The 18450-nt window shown below is 36.8% G+C and overlaps 1 protein-coding gene and 1 pseudogene across 1 annotated transcript in view; one reads left to right on the forward strand and one right to left on the reverse strand.

The window, feature by feature from the left end:
• c1ql4b (complement C1q like 4b) overlaps window positions 1-15108 on the reverse strand; it is a 45295-nt gene extending 30187 nt beyond the window's left edge. Inside the window, exons 1-2 of the mRNA XM_088337190.1 lie at window positions 14890-15108; window positions 12234-13303 (exon numbers count right to left, since the gene is read on the reverse strand). Coding sequence (XP_088193316.1) covers window positions 12234-12773 — 540 coding nt within the window. The 5' untranslated portion in view covers window positions 12774-13303; window positions 14890-15108. The remainder of the gene's footprint in view (window positions 1-12233; window positions 13304-14889) is intronic.
• On the forward strand, window positions 4477-4656 carry LOC148364371 (U2 spliceosomal RNA; annotated as a pseudogene).
• Window positions 15109-18450: the final 3342 nt, after the last annotated feature.

An 18450-nucleotide genomic window follows, 5' to 3' on the forward strand; every position in this document is an offset into this window, starting at 1 on the left:
CCCGACCCAACACAAGCCCGACATATTAACTTGATTTGAGGGTCCGAGCCCAAAGCAAACACACATTTTCATACTTTATTTGTGAACACTCAGGTAGAGGAGGGCTTCAGTCTCGCTGCTTTTTTCTTTTTTTAAATTGTCAGCCCGTCATTGTTCTTTGTTTCTTTTTCTTTGTTGGGATTAAGCGCGATGGATTCTGTCCCCCAAGTGTTGCCGAAACTGCAGATGTGTGAGATAGTGACGGAATCCATAAAAGAAATGAAGAACAACGACCAGGTCTGGCTCGGGTCAGGCTTAAGATCCTGCTTCTAAGGGTGGGCCATGCGAGTGTTTTTGGCATGGATCCGAACCAAGTAAATACAGGATAGTATGAATCAATACCCATCTGATATTGATACTTTTTGCTTGGAAATCTAATGATTTAAAATAATTAAACTCATTTCCTTTGAGTTACTTTATAATTACAGTATATAACAGCCTAAAAATGCTCTGTTTTTTATTAGAAACCAACAAAGCAAACTTAACGGGATAAAAAAATACCGCATTTTTGCAACCATAGGGCGCACCGTGCGAAAAGGTGAAGTCTCCATAGCTGGTTCTATTTCTGTAATTAACACATGCACAAATACTGTATTTTCCGGACTATAAGGCGCACCCAAAAACCCCAAATTAGACAGAGATTTGAAAGTGCAACTTTTTAGAGCGAGAAATATGGTCAGTACATTATCAAAACAAAATGCTTCTTCATACGGTAACTATTTACAAATGAATCAATTAGTTTTAGTTGTGAAACCAGATTTGCTAATATCTATGTTCTATGAAGAATTTTTATCAACAAATTTTAATCTTACTGTTTAATATCATGCACCTTATAGTTCGATACGCATTAGGTATTAAAACAAGTCTTTTACAAGGAGATATTTTTGAGGTTTGTCTTAAATTTAGGTGCGCCTGATTGTCCGGAAAATACCAAACCTTTAATAACACAATATTTTGAAAATAAAATCAGTGTGGAACCACCATTGGATCAAACCTATAGTGATAGTATAGTAAGGTCTAATGTATGTATGATCTTATGACTAACTAACAAAATTATTATAGTGAGGAGAGTTTCAATTTTAGGGACAATAGTATTGATACAATCCAAGTACTCGCTCGATATGGATAATGTCAATATTTAGATTGAACCGCACATCCTTAGTGTTAGGAGTAACGCATTACAAAGGAACGGATTCCTGCAACGCAATTACTTTTCTCTGTGTTGAGTATTGCACCGCATTGTTGATACCGTTTTTTAACTGGACTGTCGTTGAAACATACTACATAACTGCACAACCTTTTAAAAGCAGATCGTGAATCACAACGTCCACTGCAATTTGGCAGTCGCTCCTTTTGCTCAAGTGTCATACAACCATCCTTTTGCCAGGAACACAGTGCAGTATTAGATTCGCACACCTTTTTCATGGTCTAATTCAAGCACTTTTGAAAGACTTTTAAAGCCAATTTCCCGATTATTTCACTAGTATTCAAAGAGGAAATCAGATGTGAATCATGTATTTTAGAGAGCAACAAATATATCTGCAATTTACATGTGTGATTTTAAACGTGCTTGTGCATTTATCAAGACATATGATTTGTGGATTAAGTAAGTAACAAATATATTTGTGGATCTGAACATTATTTGTGCAAATATTTTTGGGACAATTCTCTCCCCATGAAAGTGTCGGGTAAAAATTACAGTAATATGAGCTTACATTTTCAGTTACAGGAAACAGGAAAACACTACCTTATTTATTTTGCATGGCCCATAATAAACGTTCATGATTGACACGTAATCATTGTACTAAAACACATTTCATAGTGCCCCACTTAGCTGTACCGTGCACCTGTCGTCATGGGCGCATCCGGTAGAGAGTGATGACGCTTCATGGGACAATGCCATACAAACTAATGCCAGCTGCTGTTATTCAGCAGGGAAGAATACATGTCCAGTCAAGTCAAGTAATCTTTATTTGTGACGCCCTTAATCACAAGGAGTCTCAAAGGGATGCACAGACCACGGACTGTTGCAAACTACAGACTATTGTTACACCATCCCCTGATCTAAAACCTGCATGAGGGCAAGGAAAAACTCAAAAACCTCAGCATGAAGAAAATGAAGAAAGGGACCGCACATGAGGCAACCCCTCTTACAGGATGACCGGGCTGCAATGGATGCCCAGATTTTTTTTATATTTTTTTATAAAATATTGCTCATTTATGGTATATTCTTTCGTGTTTTTCTAGTGACACAAGAAAAAATATACTTCAAATTAAAAAGAACAAAGTGTTTTTGTGGGGAAAATAATGTTCCTCTTGTTCTTCGTGAAAAAAATGTTTAAATAAAAATTGTACTACATATTTGCCATATGGGCAGCACGGCGGCGCAGTGGTTAGCGCGTGTGCGGCATAGTTCAGAGGTCGTGGGAACCTCCTGCGTGGGTTCAAATCCAGCTCCCGGCCTTACTGTGCGGAGTTTGTATGTTCTCCCCGTACTTGCGTGGGTTTCCCCCGGGCACTCCGGTTTCCTCCCACATTCCAAAGACATGCATTTCAGGTGAATTGGCCGGTCCAAATTGTCCCTAGGTGTGACTGAGCGAGTGAATTGTCTGTCCCCGTGTGCCCTGCGATTGGCTGGCAACCAGTTCAGGGTGTCCCCTGCCCACTGCCCGATGATTGCTGGGATGGGCTCCAGCACCCCCGCGACCCTACTGAGGATAAGCGGTGCAGCGAATGAGATGAGATGAGATATTTGCCATATGTAATGTTAGAAATTATTGTCTTTATTCTATAGCGCACAAAAAGGCTTGCACATAAATTTCCTCAATTGCAGCTGCAAAAGGTGCAGTTAGAAAATGTTGTTAAAACATTTGCAAATAAGAAAAATGCAATGCAATGGCAAAGTGAAGCCACGAGAAAGCAATGTCTGCCTCATTTTTAAGCAGACTTGTTGAGAAATGTGGCAACGCCTTCATTCACAAGGTCTTCACCCAAAATGCAAGCACTTTTATAACATTAAACATTTAACAACATAAAAATTTAAGCATTCTCAAGGGTTTCAAGCACCCGTACAAACCCTGTGTACGTAACAAATGACCAAAGTTGGAATTTTTATACAGTATCTACCAGTAAATTTACTCCGTTACATTCACTTGAGTAAGTTTTAGGAAATTTTGTACTTCTAAGAGTATTCTTAAATCCCTATACTTTTACTTGAGTAAATTTGTGAAAAAAAAAATGGTACTTTTACACCGCTTAACCTGTCCTGGGTGAATACAATGTACAGTGATATTAATGACAACAAAGACAAAATCAATTAATTTAAAATCCGCGAAGAACCATCAAAAAAGAAGCGTGAAGTGTCTTGGAAATCGAGAAGGAACTATTCGAGGGTTCAAAGACTAATGACAAAATGGATATGGAGGGTCTCAAACGTTAGTTCATAGATTCTCAAGATTGCTCAAGCCAAGAAATATAAAGGCTTTACCGCTTCCACATATTGGTGTAGACATATTCTTCTATTTATTTTATTATCAGTTTTAGGGGGTCGGTAAAATCTAACGAGATAGTCACTTTCAGATTAACGTGCTACTTTTGGGTGTCAGTATTCCGGGCGTAACAGAATTACTTTTCAAATGAAGTAACTAATAATTGTAACTAATTTCATTTTTTCAGTAACATGCTCAACACTGGTGATGTCACAGGAAGGTGAAAGCGCGTGGGCGCTGCCAGCCCGCCGGACAGCCAAATGACCAGCCAGTCTCTTTCGGACTAGCTATAAATATTCTTATTATCGCTTCCTGCTCATCAGTGTAAAGGGCAAAGTACAACTGGATGGTGAATTATATATCAATTGAAAAGGTCGTATTCCTCAACACCTATCTGAATTTTGAATTATGGGAGACAAGGTGAGAGGAGAATTTCTTTCCTCTTGAGATTTGAAAAGTCAACTTGAACTTGTGATTGTTTCATGCCAAACTTCTCTCTTTGCTTTAGAGCTGCGTTTCTCAACATTTTAATTTTAGTACTCCTGGTGAAATATATTTTCAACCAGCTTTTTGACAGAGTAAATATTAAATGAAGTACGTTATTGAATTAAGTACCTTTTGTTAAAGAACCATTTGTGTACTATCTATGAAGTTGCAATTGGTGTTGGTCCTTAGCTTGGCCTTTTGGCAAGGCTCAATTGGTGTTGGTCCTTAGCTTGGCCTTTTGGCAAGGCTTTGATGCTAGGTCCTTGCTTCACGGCCAGAAGTTTACGGCCGGTGCATTCGCAATGATCGCAACAAGGCTTTAGGGCTAGGACCTTAGCTTGGCCTTTTGGCTGAGAGTAAGTGTCCCGGCTCCTAGGCTTTGTAGCGTATTATGAACTGACCGATAACGGATAATGAATAATGAATAACGAAGATAGATAAATAACCCTTAAAAACCCCCCCCTTAGCTTGGCCTATTGGCCGAGAGTAGCTAGGCATTGATGCTAGGTCCTTAGCTTGGCCTTAGCTTGGCCTTTTGCCATGATCTTTGATTTTTGCAATCTGGAGATGGAATAGGAGCTTGCTCTGTCCGCTCCACGCATCGGCCCGGTATTGCAGTACCTCCGGGAACGGTGCATTCGCAATGATCGCAGCAAGGCTTTAGGGCTAGGACCTTAGCTTGGCCTTTTGGCTTAGAGTAAGTGTCCCGGCTCCTAGGCTTTGTAGCGTATTGTGAACTGACCGATAACGGATAATGGATAATGAATAACGAAGATAGAACAATAACCCTTAAAAAACCCCCCATTTCATCTTTTTAACCATTACCTTAAGGCAACAAAAAAACAAGCGGGGAGAAAGTACACCCCCCCAAAAAAATACATCCCTACACAATAATCAGAAAATATTGCTCATTTTAAAGGGACAGTGTTGAATAATTCACCAATAGAGAAACATTGTTGCTTGAAGTGGAGCTGAAGTGTGTGCATTCAAAGACTAAACACAGCAGAAGTCTTAGGGATACCACGAGCATAACTGGCTAGAGAAGGAAAAAGTGAATGGCGGAACTCAGTGAAACATCCTTGCATGAGAAACAGTAAAAGAGGAGTGACACCAAGGGAACAAGCCGAAGCAGTTAACAGTCACAATAGTGGCTAGCAGTGAGCCGTAGCCTGCGACCAAGTGGCTAACATGAGTGACTAGTGAATGAAAAAAAAAGTGACAAATGTTGAAAATGTGCAGCCATGATTAAAATAATGTATTGATACTGTGAAGTGTGAACAAAATACCAACATAAACTTTAGAATGTTTTAATTTAATGACCTTCAAAGTCCTATTCATCATCAAATACACCAAAAATGGTTTCCTTTGTATTGCTTTTTTGCATTTATTTTTATCTTCCAGGAGGATTTTCTGTTTTTCCCATCCTCTAACATTCGTCTCTGGTACCGTGAGTAAAAATACTGTGATAACGAGATAAAAATAAAAGCTTTTTCGTTTGTCCATTTCCGTTGCAGCCGATGTTTTGTCGTTGTGGTCAGTGATATTTTAAGACTGACCAATGAATACACAAATACGGTAATATACTGTAAAACGGAGTTATTTTTAGTTTTAAAAAATGTGTTATACATGAATAAAAACGGTAAATCCTTTGGTGTGCGTGTAGAGTTTGGTGTGTTTTTCCCTTCTCCGTTGTCAGGTCTTGTTCGTAAATCCATCCGTCTCTTCCTCACTTGTCTGCTTGTCTGACTGATGTCTGTCTCCTCAGCAAACCCCCCTACCCACAACATGTGTCTTACACCTTGTAACAAAACCAGCTTACCCCCCATCGGGTAACACACTGATCATCACGGTCTGATGCTGTTCATACAGTCACCTGATTACAGCCCTTCTCAATGTGTAGATTTATGACATCTTTACAAGTTTAAAACCTAACTAATGATAAATGACTGTGGTTGAATTGTATTGGAGAGGTTGTTACTCGTAAAGAGTGTTATCGGCATATAAATTGTTAATGGTGGTTTTGTGTTTTCATCATGGGCACGTGTGTTAATGTCATGTAGCATATGGTGCTGTCGTATTTTAAAACTATTAATTACTAAACACAAATGTGTATTGTAATGTATATTTTGTCACTTTAGATCAGGGGTTGTAAACTCGGTTTGGCTCTTGGGGTGGTTAGCGCGTGTGTGGCACAGTTCTAAGGTCTTGGGAACCTTCTGTGTGGGTTCAAATCCAGCTACCGGACTTCCTGTGCGGAGTTTGTATGTTCTCCCCGTGCTTGCGTCGGTTTCCTCCGGGCACTCCGATTGGCTGGCAACCAGTTCAGGGTGTCCTGCCCACTGCCCGATGATTGCTGGGATGGGCTCCAGCACCCCCCGCTGTATACCTGTATACGTTTTTTTAAGCATTTTTGAAGGGGCGCCGCTACTTCGCGGATTTTCAGTTTTCGCGGATGGTCTTGGTCCCCATTAACCATGATAACCGAGGGATTACTGTATTATGCAAATACCATATACTATTTTCTCACACTTTGCATGTTTAAGAATTTGGGATTACTATTTTAAATGTTTTTGAACAAATTAAACATCGAAGCAAAAGCATTACGTTACAGACAAGAATGACATTATTAAAATAATTCAAACTTATCCAAAATAGAGACACATGAATAAAAAGAAGACATTATAACAATTATGTCCGTATAGTTGAACAGGATTTCAAGGTTCAAGGTTTTGCGTTTTTGACCTCATATGCTGGCGAGGATAGACATTAAAACGGGATGGGGTAGATCAGCGCTGAATTGGGTTAAATAATTTAGTTGATAGAAAAGATAATTAATGGGGAAAGAGTCAATAGGCAGGGTGGGCTGTAAAAGTCGACGTGTAAGGAGGGGCCACAGGTTGAGTGGAGACGATCTCATCTCAAGGCTATGAAAGATTTAACAGCACAAGGCGACGGGAATGACAATTTGAAGTCTCCTAATTTTATGTGGAATTGAACGGCTTTCACTCTTTACATTCTGCCTTTATGGACATCTTGTCACAGCCATGAAAAAGGGGAATATCTTTCTTTTTTATTTTATTTTTTTGCAACAGACTTTATTGCCCACATAAATCCCGCTCTATAAAAATGCACATTTTTCGTTCGTAAAACCCAAACTGAAAGTAGAATTGATTCCAGTGAAGCTTTTAAACTAATTTGGGGGCTGAATTTATAAATATAATATCAGGAATGGATCTCCTATTCTTTGGAAATTAAGCTACATGACCTTGCTTTGACCTTGAAGTTCACCAAAATGCTTGCAACTAGTATCAAGTACAACAGGTTTCTCATATCAAATCAAATACAAATTTATTTTAAAGCACTTTTCAGGCAATGATCTAGAAAAACATTCAGTGTACAGTTAGAAAATAAAATATCCTCCTTTATCGCCACCTAACAATACAAAATAGACACACACACACACACACACAACGGTTAAATGAAAATAAAAACAATAGGTTACAAATGGTAGTACAAAATAAAATTATAAAACATATTTGAAAAAAAATTGTAAATGTATGACCGCCTCAAGACCACAAACGTGTCATGTTTATCCAATACAGTAAGCCTCATGCAAATCGAAATTTTTTTAAAACACACAAAAAAAGATTTCAATTTTCCTTTAAAAAGTAACATAAACCACCTTACGGAGAAAAAAGTTGCATTCATTCCTAAATTTGCACTCAAATCAGTGCTGGTGAAAATAAGGCAGTTGTTTATTTCCTTAAGAATAAGTGAATGTAATACTATTATTTCAGAATCTTTCTTAATTATTTTCTATGGAAATACAAGTCAAGTCAAGTCAAGTCATTTTTATTTGTATAGCCCTAAATCACAAAGAGTCTCAAAGGGCTTCACAGATTATTACACTATATTACACAGACTATTTTTCAGCCGACGAGAAGAGTAGGTTATTCATATGCTATGGAGTAGAAGTGAGTTTTAAGTTTAGATTTAAACATTTCCACTGAGGTTACAGATCGGATCTTAGGGGGAAGAGCATTCCACAGCACCGGTGCCCGGATGGAGAACGCTCTCAAACCAGCAGAACACTTCTTTGCTCTTGGGATACTACTCGAGAAGTACAACAAGAAGCCTACAAAAGTACTACTGCAGAAGTACTACAAGAAAACAACAGAAATCCTATAAAAATCCTACTATGGAAATAGTACAAAAATGCAACTATGATAATACTACAAGAATACAACCAAGAAAATCCTACAACAAATGTACTACCGCAGACATACTACAAAAATATACTGGTGCTCATTTAAAAGTAAATAGACTATCTCCTGTTGGTGATCAATGGGAAAAAATTAAGATTGCTATTAAAAAGTCTCCAAAATATTTGACTCCCAAAAAATAAAAATGAAATGGTTAGTTTATATGCTCCAATTTTTAAAATCTTAACAATCTTAAAACAAGGACTTTTTGGACAAATTTCAACATATTACCAATTGTTTATTTTTGTTGATTGTTACCATGTTTTGTGTACTGTTACCCGATGCTAAATCTATTGCACCCTGATAATCCTGGAAGTGGGGTTTCCACTTGTGAGCCTTATTCGTTTTCTCAATGCCTGCTAATGCTAGCGGCATTCTATGGATGCTAATTCTACAAAAAAAAAGTGTTGGGAAAAAGTCAAAAACTTTTTCTTAAAATGACATTGCGTATTGCATTTATTTTCGGTTTCCCTACACAATACAATGACGTCTAGTTAGCAAATTTTGAACAGTGTCCCTCCATCCTTTAACTCAAAAGTTACCCACAAAAAAGATTTTGGCTTATCTTAATGAGTATCCTTTTTATTTTAGAAGAGAGGGTTTAAGTGTTAGATAGATTCAAATAAGTCAAGTCATGTATTTTTGTGACGCCCTTAATCACAAAGAGTCTCAAAGGGCTGCACAGACCACAGACTATTGCAAACTACAGACTATACCATCCCCTGATATAAAACCTACATGAGGGCAAGGAAAACTCAAAAACCTCAAAATGTGGAAAATGAAGAAAATAAGAAAATATTACTTAAATTTGCTAATTTTTCTGCCCATCAGCAGTGTACAGATTTAAAGGTGTTGAAGATCCTTAGTTAAAGGGACATTGTCATCATCAAAAAATAAACAACGGACTAGCCCAACACACACCACAGGAAATTGTGCCCCTATGACCATCGTGGTTAGGGAAACCCACCAGATTTGAATAATAAACAAAAATACATGAACTATATTAAGTATTTTTAATGAAATCCTAGTAGGTCAAGAAATTTGTATTTATTTCATTTTTTACACCATCCTTTCCCAAAATTTTGGGTATTTTCGGGCACCCTTATTAGTGGGATGGCAGAGAATCATGTCAGCCCCGTCTAGATAAGATTCGTGTTAAGTAAAGTAGTACGAATGTTTTTTTTTTTAAACATGTTTATATGATAGGTCATGTATTTTTACTTATCATTTCAATCAATATTGCTTTTGAAATACCACTGGGAGGTGCTAAATACACAAATTGTCATTTAAATAACATTTATTTTTAAAAGGGACCTTTTCTTAATATATAATAAGGCCTACCATTAAAAACCATTGAGTTTCACAAAACCACAGAAAATATTCCCCAAAAGGTCTCACGTAAAAAAATCATAATTCAATCCCAATAGTATCCCACACACGTTTAATGAGCATCTGTTTTAAATTGTAAAAAAGGTTCCACTTCACATTGTATGCAAAAAGTGAGACAGTCGCAACACTAATTTCTTCTCCCTCGTTTTCTTGTTGGAAAATGTAAATCAGTGGAGCAGTGAACAAGAACCCGTGGCAGATGCTGTCAGTCCATGCACCGAATGAATTATGTACAAAACACAGCAATAGTTTGACACGGCCTATTGTAATGCAACGTGTATAAATATATACATATTTATGTATATATTTTTTCTTCTTCTTCTTAAATCTCCATGATGTCACTCTACCATTTGTCAGCTCGGAGGTCCTCAACAGAGCCAAGGTTCAGTACCCTGAGCTTGTCACGGATTTCAGATGGAAGCATTTGGTCCTTTTGCCAGACATTTGTAGGCTACTTGTTTATTTATTAGCATTGAAGTTACAGATGTTGCATGCCGGTATTTGTTCCACCAAGATGTGGAGGATTGTTAACCCCCTTAATCTCTTGCTTGTCAATCAAATCTCCAATGGCTTTGCTGTCAGTTTAATCATGTATACCTTTTGTAACTTTGTTAATAATTGTAGTTCCTGCGCAGTGGGACTTCTAACAGTTTTTGAATGCAATGAATGATCGTAATAAACTTTTATCAAACATTGTGAAAAAAAAAAAATTCTGTCATTGTGATGGGGATAGCTTTTTTGTGTGTATTTTTAAAATCATTTTTATATACTTTTTGCTGGAAAAGAGGGAAAGGGCTAAAACTTTACGAATATAGTGTATATATTCTAAATATAGTAAAATAGGAAAGATATTACTTGGAGGGGGAGTGGCTTATTTGAGGTGTCCTAAAAAGTTTAAATTTAAATGTTTTCTTGATTAAGTATGTGATAACAATACCCACATGAGTTCAAAGAGCCTTTCTCTATTGTTTCAACTGCACATATCTGCTTACATTATTTTACCCTTGGAGTTCCGGCCACAGAGCACGTGAGCGGAAAGAAAGGTGGGGGCACGGGGGGAGGAGACTGATTACACTTGTGCTCGAAGTTTTCTTTTATTCTATGATGAAAATGTCGAAAGTGAGAAAAGGCCTGCTTCAAATAAAGTGCAAAATCCAGAAAGATGAAAAGGAAGAGGTTATTCGAGCACGTCTAAAAATTTCACATACTTGCACGATCAAACAAAACGACCTTGATAGAGGCTGCAACAATGATTTCAGCCAGAAGATGTAGTAGTAGATGTAGCAAGTAGAATATTTTGAAGTTATGGACACCACAGGGCATGTTTTTGACAACAATAATTGTATTTTCAGTTGTAATTGCTTTTTTATATCCTTTCACTCCAATAAAATTAAAAGCACATTGTTTATTACGTTGCGCCTTTTAGTGTTTAAAATAACTTTCTTTATCAAATACTTGTCATTTAATTAAATAGATTTGACACCTTTAGTTGTGGGGTAAATTAACACTGATTTCTTCTTAATAATGTTTTTCAGAAATTAGCAATTAACTTAGGATGTTGTGTATTAATTAGCACTTTATAGAAAAAATACATCAACTATCATATAAACATGCATTCTTATGAATACTCGTAGGTCAAGAAAGATGTATTTATTTTCCGTAACTCAGCAGGAAGCTTGCATGACTGTTCGACTGCTATAGGTATACAGAGTATACAAGGCAACTTCCCAATTACAGTTCACAGTTACACCAACAGACCACGTTTTGGCTGTACGTCTCCATATAATCCTGAATATGGCTGAATTACACAATTTATGTTCACTGTTGAGACACTTGATGATGAAACCCATAGAACAAACACCAGAAAATGTCAATTAAGCACCCAAAGCAGTTTGATTGGGTGAGCGGTAGGGGTGGGCGGTCACTTAGTTGAAGGGAAACACATACGTATGCGTCTCATTTGCAGTAATTTGTGACATTTCGACAAAAGAACTAGTTTTGAAACCGGGGTCTCCAGTGTTGTGCCCGTGGGCACCCAGGTTTCCCCCAAGGGCAGCTGAGGTGCCTGTGGACCTGTTCTGAAAATAGTTAACGCTTACTGGGTCATTGTGATTTTCAGGTAAAATTATTTTTGGGGTGGTTGACTGGGTTTATTTAGCCCTACTTGATATGTTGTTATTTTAGAAATGCATATACAACTCTGTGTCTTTTAAGCTAATTAGGAATATGCAGTAGCTCTCAGCTTGAAAAATGTGGAAGACCCCTATTTTGAAAGCATTATTTACTACAAAAATGATAGTGGAGATAAGCTTCAACAATCTCAAGTAACTGCAGGAGGGATGACAATTTAAAAGGGTATATTTGTTGATATGGGGCACAGGCTTTAATGGCTCTTTGAGTCAAAAAGGTTTCCGATCCTTGAGCTAGGGGTTTGTACTGTAGTTTTGATCCCATGCGCCTTATCGTCCAGTGTGCCTTGTATATGAAAAATAAATCATGAAATACTATTTTGGGGAGTTTCGTCTTATAATTTGGTGGGTGAAATACAGTGAAACTCATAGACACTCACCTGTCCGTTCTTCTTGAGGTCAGCCCACATACTTGTGCCATCCCCTCCTCTCATCAGGACATGGTAGGTGAAGTAGTAGATACCCGGCAGAGGGCAGGTGAACTTGCCCGTACTGGGCTCGTAGTAGTTCCCCACATTGGTCACCACGTCATCAAACTTCAGCACCTCGTTGCCTTCATGTTGTTTCCTCAAACCAGCATAGAATGCGATTTTGGGGGTGTACACAGAAGCGCCGTAGCCACCAGGCCCCGGTCCCGGCGGACCTGGCGGACCGGGCTTACCGGGCTCTCCGGGGGGTCCCTTGGGACCCGGGGGACCCGGAAGTCCCGGATTTCCCCTGAAACCCTGTCTGCCCTTGCGGTTGGCCAAGTCCGGGGGCTGGGGAGAGGCGCCCGTGAGCTCTCCTTGAGGGGGCGTCAATGTGTCACACACCATCTTACAGCTCCCCAACATCTCGTAATGGGTATCCGCTGCTCCGGATGCGCCCCCTTTGGTGGTGTGGACCAAAAGCGGGATGGCCACAAGGAGGACCAGGACCATGGCCACACCGACTCCAGCCCCGATCACGCGTTTTTTGCGGCTGAGGCGGGAGGCGGCCAGCGTGAGGAAGTCCTCCTCCCCCTTGGCGGGGATGGTCGTGCCGGCCAGGCTGGAGTCTGGGTGGGACGTCACCGAAGGAGGGATCCGAGCGTGTGTGTTTATACGATGGAATGGTAATATAGCAGCAGATTTTATTTCTGTACCACTACATTTACCGTCTGTATTTCAAGAACTTCCTGAAAACTCGTCGCTTGGTTTCAGAGCTGCAACGCTCCCGTTTTCGAGCTGTCAGGTGGGGTCGACAGTATTCCCACTGGGGTTCATCTCACCCACCACATTTGGGGGGATGATGTTAGCTTGGCTGTCCACTGGAAACGGACAAACGCGGGCACGATTTTTTTTCTTTTTGGTTTGAAGAGTTGTCACTATCGAATCAAATTCATTTAGCGTGCCACCTTTTGTTTTTCCATTTTGAATGTGAATCACAGTTCACAAGCACCCAGATTTTCTGGGAATATTGAAGTTCCGACCTGCGAGGGACACACATTTGATACAAATGATTATCAATAGTACATTTAAGAAATATACAAATCGTTACTTTGTCAGATATTCATACCATATATAAGTCAAGCCGAGTCATGCTTATTTGTATAGCGCTGAATCACAAAATGTCTTAAAGGGCTGCACATGCATAATGCATATATAATGATATATATACAAACTTGTCTAATTCAGAAAATCCAAAAATACAAATATAACACAGTACATATATATATATATATATATATATATATATATATATATATATATATATATATATATATATATATATATATATATATATATATATATATATATATATATATATATATATATATATATATATATATATATATATATATATATACATATATATATATATATATATATATATATATATATATATATATATAAGTCTTACTTGTTGTTATGCATGGACGCTCTGAACATTACATTAAAAATATAAAAATACTTTTTCCTATTAATCCCGAGATTCTTTTATCTTATTTTTATTTTTTCCAGTCCGTATTACATGTTTACCCTGGAGTGGCATCTCTAATTCAGTAACAAATAATTGTTATCAATGACAATAAAGACATTTATGAAAATTTGTACATACAAATATGATACTCATATATTGTACTTTTTAAACATGTATTTAATGAAAACATAAATCTAATAAGGTATAATTCTAGTTATGCATGAACTCTCCAAGCACTACCTTGTAAATATTTATGCCTATTTATCCTGTCATTATTTTATCATATTTTGTTAAACGTGGGGTGCCATGTCTAATCTCGATGTAAACTCAGTTCACAACGTTATCAGTGACAATAAAGAGAATTCAGAAAATCCGAAAAATACAAATATGATACTACACTTATATAAAAATGTCTCACTTGTAATTTCTTAACAGATACAAATTATATTGAAACAATAAATTATATAGATATATTTCAAGTTATCATAGCTGACAACCTCGGGCATTTATTTTTGGTATTAATGATTGCAATTCCTCTTATTAAGCGATAATAAACCTTTACAACACAACGTTGTGCCAACTCACAGCAGGACAGACAATAAAGAATAAAGATAATTTGTGTCGATGTGTTTTTTTTATTTAAGAAATAAGAAACACAAAATAATTATTTCAGCAGCTTTCTTGGTTCTTTCTCACTTCTAGTAAATTCAGCATTGTTTATTACACGTACACAGTACACAAATTGTTATATACAATTTGAAATGATGAAAATACGGGGGAAAGGTAAGTTGACAGGTATGAATTATGCATGAACTTTCCGGGCACTACATTTTAAATATTTTCGCGTAATTATCTTGATATTATTTTATCTTATTTTCTCTTTTAAGTCTTTATCACAGGTTTACCCAGGAGCGCCGTGTCTAATCTCGGTGAAAACAACGTTCATATCTATGATAATAAAGACAATACAATTGATTTTAACTATCTTTCTCCGGTGAAATGTCGAAATTTGAATAGTGAGTCCAAATGATTATAAGTCAGTCTCATTTTCATCATGCGCTACAATAAACAAACAAGCGCAAAAAAAAATCTTACCCTTTTGGTGCTCGTTAATTTGCTTCCTCGTGCTTCAAAAATCAAAAGCTTCCCAACACGAGTATTCAGGCTCAAGTTGAGCAGCGATGCAAACTTTTTTTTTAATTATGAGAAAATAACGCAAAAGAATTCCTGCAGGAATAATTAAAAATTGTGAAGTTGAAGAGACTCCCAGCGAGCTGGTGGGGCGAGCAACAGTTCCCTCACTTGTTGTATTTCTTGCGCCCTTCTCCTTTTTTCCCTTTTTTTTCCTCCTCACAATCTGAAGGCGACTCCCTCCCATCTTTCTTCGCACCTCCCTTCTTCATCTTCTTCCGCGCGCGAACACGCCCACGCACGCGTACCCCCACGAGTGACCTTTCCCGGAATTTGGGGGAAATTTAATTACATCTTGCCTTGACAAATAATTACGGTAACTATTAGTGGGCCAAATAAACGCAGATCTTTTAGTTATGTTTGATAATAAGTCTGTGTGTTATTCGCAACCCCCATCTTCTTTTTTTTTTATTTTAAATTGCTTGGACACTAAAAGTCATTGAATTTGTCTTTCAAAGTATTGTTAGGGCTTCATAAAAAGAAAACAAGAACCATATGACTTTATTATACCTTATTATACATTATAACAAAAAAAGGTATTGTTTTCTCATGATTTTGACGTTTTAGTGTGATAATTATAAAGGGACACTGTGTAATATTTGACTGCTGTCGCTGTATTGAGTAGTGTGGCTGAAACCCGGTGCTACCAAGCGCAAGGAGGAATACAGACCACAGAGACTCAAAGTGACCAAACCACACCCTTTTTCTTCTCATTTTTTTAACCAAAGCCTTTCACAAGGATTTTGTTTTTTGTGGGTACTTGTAGTAGCAAGATGGCAGAAAATCATGCCAGCTCCTTGTGTGAGCTTCATGTTATGTAAAATGAATAAAAATATCTTGACTTACGAGTATTTTTTATATGTAAAAAAAGCATGGTTATATGATTTTAACTATAATAATATTTTATTCGTCCCCTGCCCACTGACGGCTGGGATGGGCTCCAGCCCCCCCGCGACCCTAATAAGGATAAGCGGTACAGCTAATGAGATGAGATGAGATGAGATGAATATTTTATTTGTGTTTTATTTATCATTCAAATGAATATTGTTTTTGTTAGCTCTATTACCTTAAACCTCTGAATAATACACATATATAGAGACAAGTGACAATAATATGTGTTCATGACGAGATGGTTCACAGTCAAAGCCTGATTCACATCTCACCAGACTGCAAAAGCTCCCCTATTTTCTTACAAACAGTTGAGTCACAGGTTTGATGGGGAGGAGTGTTTAACATAGCAGGAGGACGCAACCGTAAAACAAGAAACATATAACAGACCGGAGAAAACTAAACAAGACCATGCAGCAGCTTCTCTTCTCAGGTGAATGGTTGAGTGGTTCAGAAGGTGATAAAACTCTTTGAAGCAAGGAAAATATCTTTCTTAACTGTAGGAACCCTATATTTACACATTCATATTTTTTTTCTTTTCATTCAATTGCTGAAAATAAGGATTTTGAATTACTGAAAGAAAAACAAAAAAATAAAATCCAACAATGCAGAGGATGGTTCCAAAACGAAATCATGTAAAATACCATAATGATAGAATGTTTTTAGTCAATATCGATTGTACAGACAAGAAGATCTTTGCTTGCCAATAACAGAGCACAAAGTATTGATGATGTTTACTTTTAATTTTAACCAACTTTTCCTTAATGGACCAAAAGAAAAGCTTTTCTGAATGTGGGTGAAATCAGAGACGATACAAACACCGCACAACAAGGCCAGAATCCAAAATTGTGTAAAACTCTTGTGCCAAGTGGTGATTTTTATCTCATTAAACTAATTTTATTGTTGTTGTAATCTACATAGTTCTTGAACTACTTAACAAGTTTCCGTCAGTTCCAGGGAAATCATTATTGATTTTCTGTCCACGACCTCACCTTTGAGGCTCTTCCCGAAACAGTCCAATTTTTCAGAGTCGGTGAGAAAAAAATAATTCATCCATCCTAACGAGACACATGTCTTTTGGGTTGGGTGCTGATAGTGTTCTTGTTGGGAATAAAGTCACAAGAACAAGAATAGACTACACAGATTCGGATATATATATATATATATATATATATATATATATATATATATATATATATATATATATATATATATATATATATATATATATATATATATATATATATATATATATATATATATATATATATATATATATATATATATATATATATATATATATATATATATATAGCTTGGCCTAACTTTCAACAAGGTTTTTGGTTTAAACGGGCACCCTTAGCAGCCAGACGATGGACAATCATGTCAGCTTCCTCTTGGTGAGCCTCATGTTATGTAAAATAAATACAAATTTCTAGAACTAGGAGTATTTTTTAAAAGAAGCACGTGTTAATGAGTTCGTGTATTTTTGCTTATGAGGTACTAAATAATACTCAATGTCACTTTATATTAATATGCATTCAATCTATGAACTTATACCAACCAACTATTTCCTTGGTAGGCTATCATGAATGAGGGTACCACGATTCTCAGTAAAAAGATTGAAAAATAATTAACGCAATTTTGTGGGGATAAACAAAAATTTAAGTAAAATATTTTGTTCTTTGAGAGTATATTTGGAGACTGAAAACACAATTTTAAGAAAATTATACACAACATTTTGATGCCAGATACCAATGACATTTATACATACATTTATTTTTGTCCCTTGAAATTGCATGAAATTAGTGTTCTCTTTTGTATTGTCTTTGCCTGTCTTGTTGTTACTTTCAGTCTCAGTCTCGTTTTTTGTTTCCATATGTGTCTCGTTGTCTCGTTAGTATGTGTCTATTCAGAGTCCAAATTTCTATTTCACCAATCTTTTGCTATTTCTTGTTTTTGCACCTTGGTCTATTATGTTGTTTCTTAGCACTTTCAACAATTTCATTATTATTACTCATTTATTCGAGGCTCACTGTCTGTCCAATATGTTTAAAAATTAATCCCTGGCACCAGTTTCATTTAATTAATTTAATAGTTTTAATTATCTTGTTATTCATTTTTGTCAGGTTATCTTTATTTTTTGCGTTTTTTGTTTCATACATTTGTATCTATCTTTTTTTTCAAGAAAAATTACTAATGTAATACTCAAAACGGAAAAATTTTACAATGTTCGAACCTTTATTAAGTAAAATAAAAATTATTTTTAAGTAAAATTGATTTAAATCGACAACATTTTGCCATTTTGCTGCCATGGGTACTGAAAAACATTTAAAGGTTCAGGGGAAAAATAGCTGTAAAATGATGTGTTTTGGTCATATTGAGTCTCCTGAGTTTGTATTTTAGCTCTAGTTTTTGGTTTAAATGAAACTATATAGTGACATCCGGAGCCTTCGTTTTTAAAACGCTGGTCTCCTAGTGATCCTAAGAGCCAAGAAGAGAACCGCAGGTTCGAGAGCGTTCTCCATTGGGGCCCCTGTGTCGTGAAATGCTCTTCCCCCCGAGATTCGACCTGCT

The sequence above is a fragment of the Urocampus carinirostris genome, chromosome 6 (genome assembly GCF_059441175.1).
Source record: "Urocampus carinirostris isolate Australia breed hairy pipefish chromosome 6, RoL_Ucar_1.0, whole genome shotgun sequence".
Classification (NCBI taxonomy): Eukaryota; Metazoa; Chordata; class Actinopteri; order Syngnathiformes; family Syngnathidae; genus Urocampus; species Urocampus carinirostris.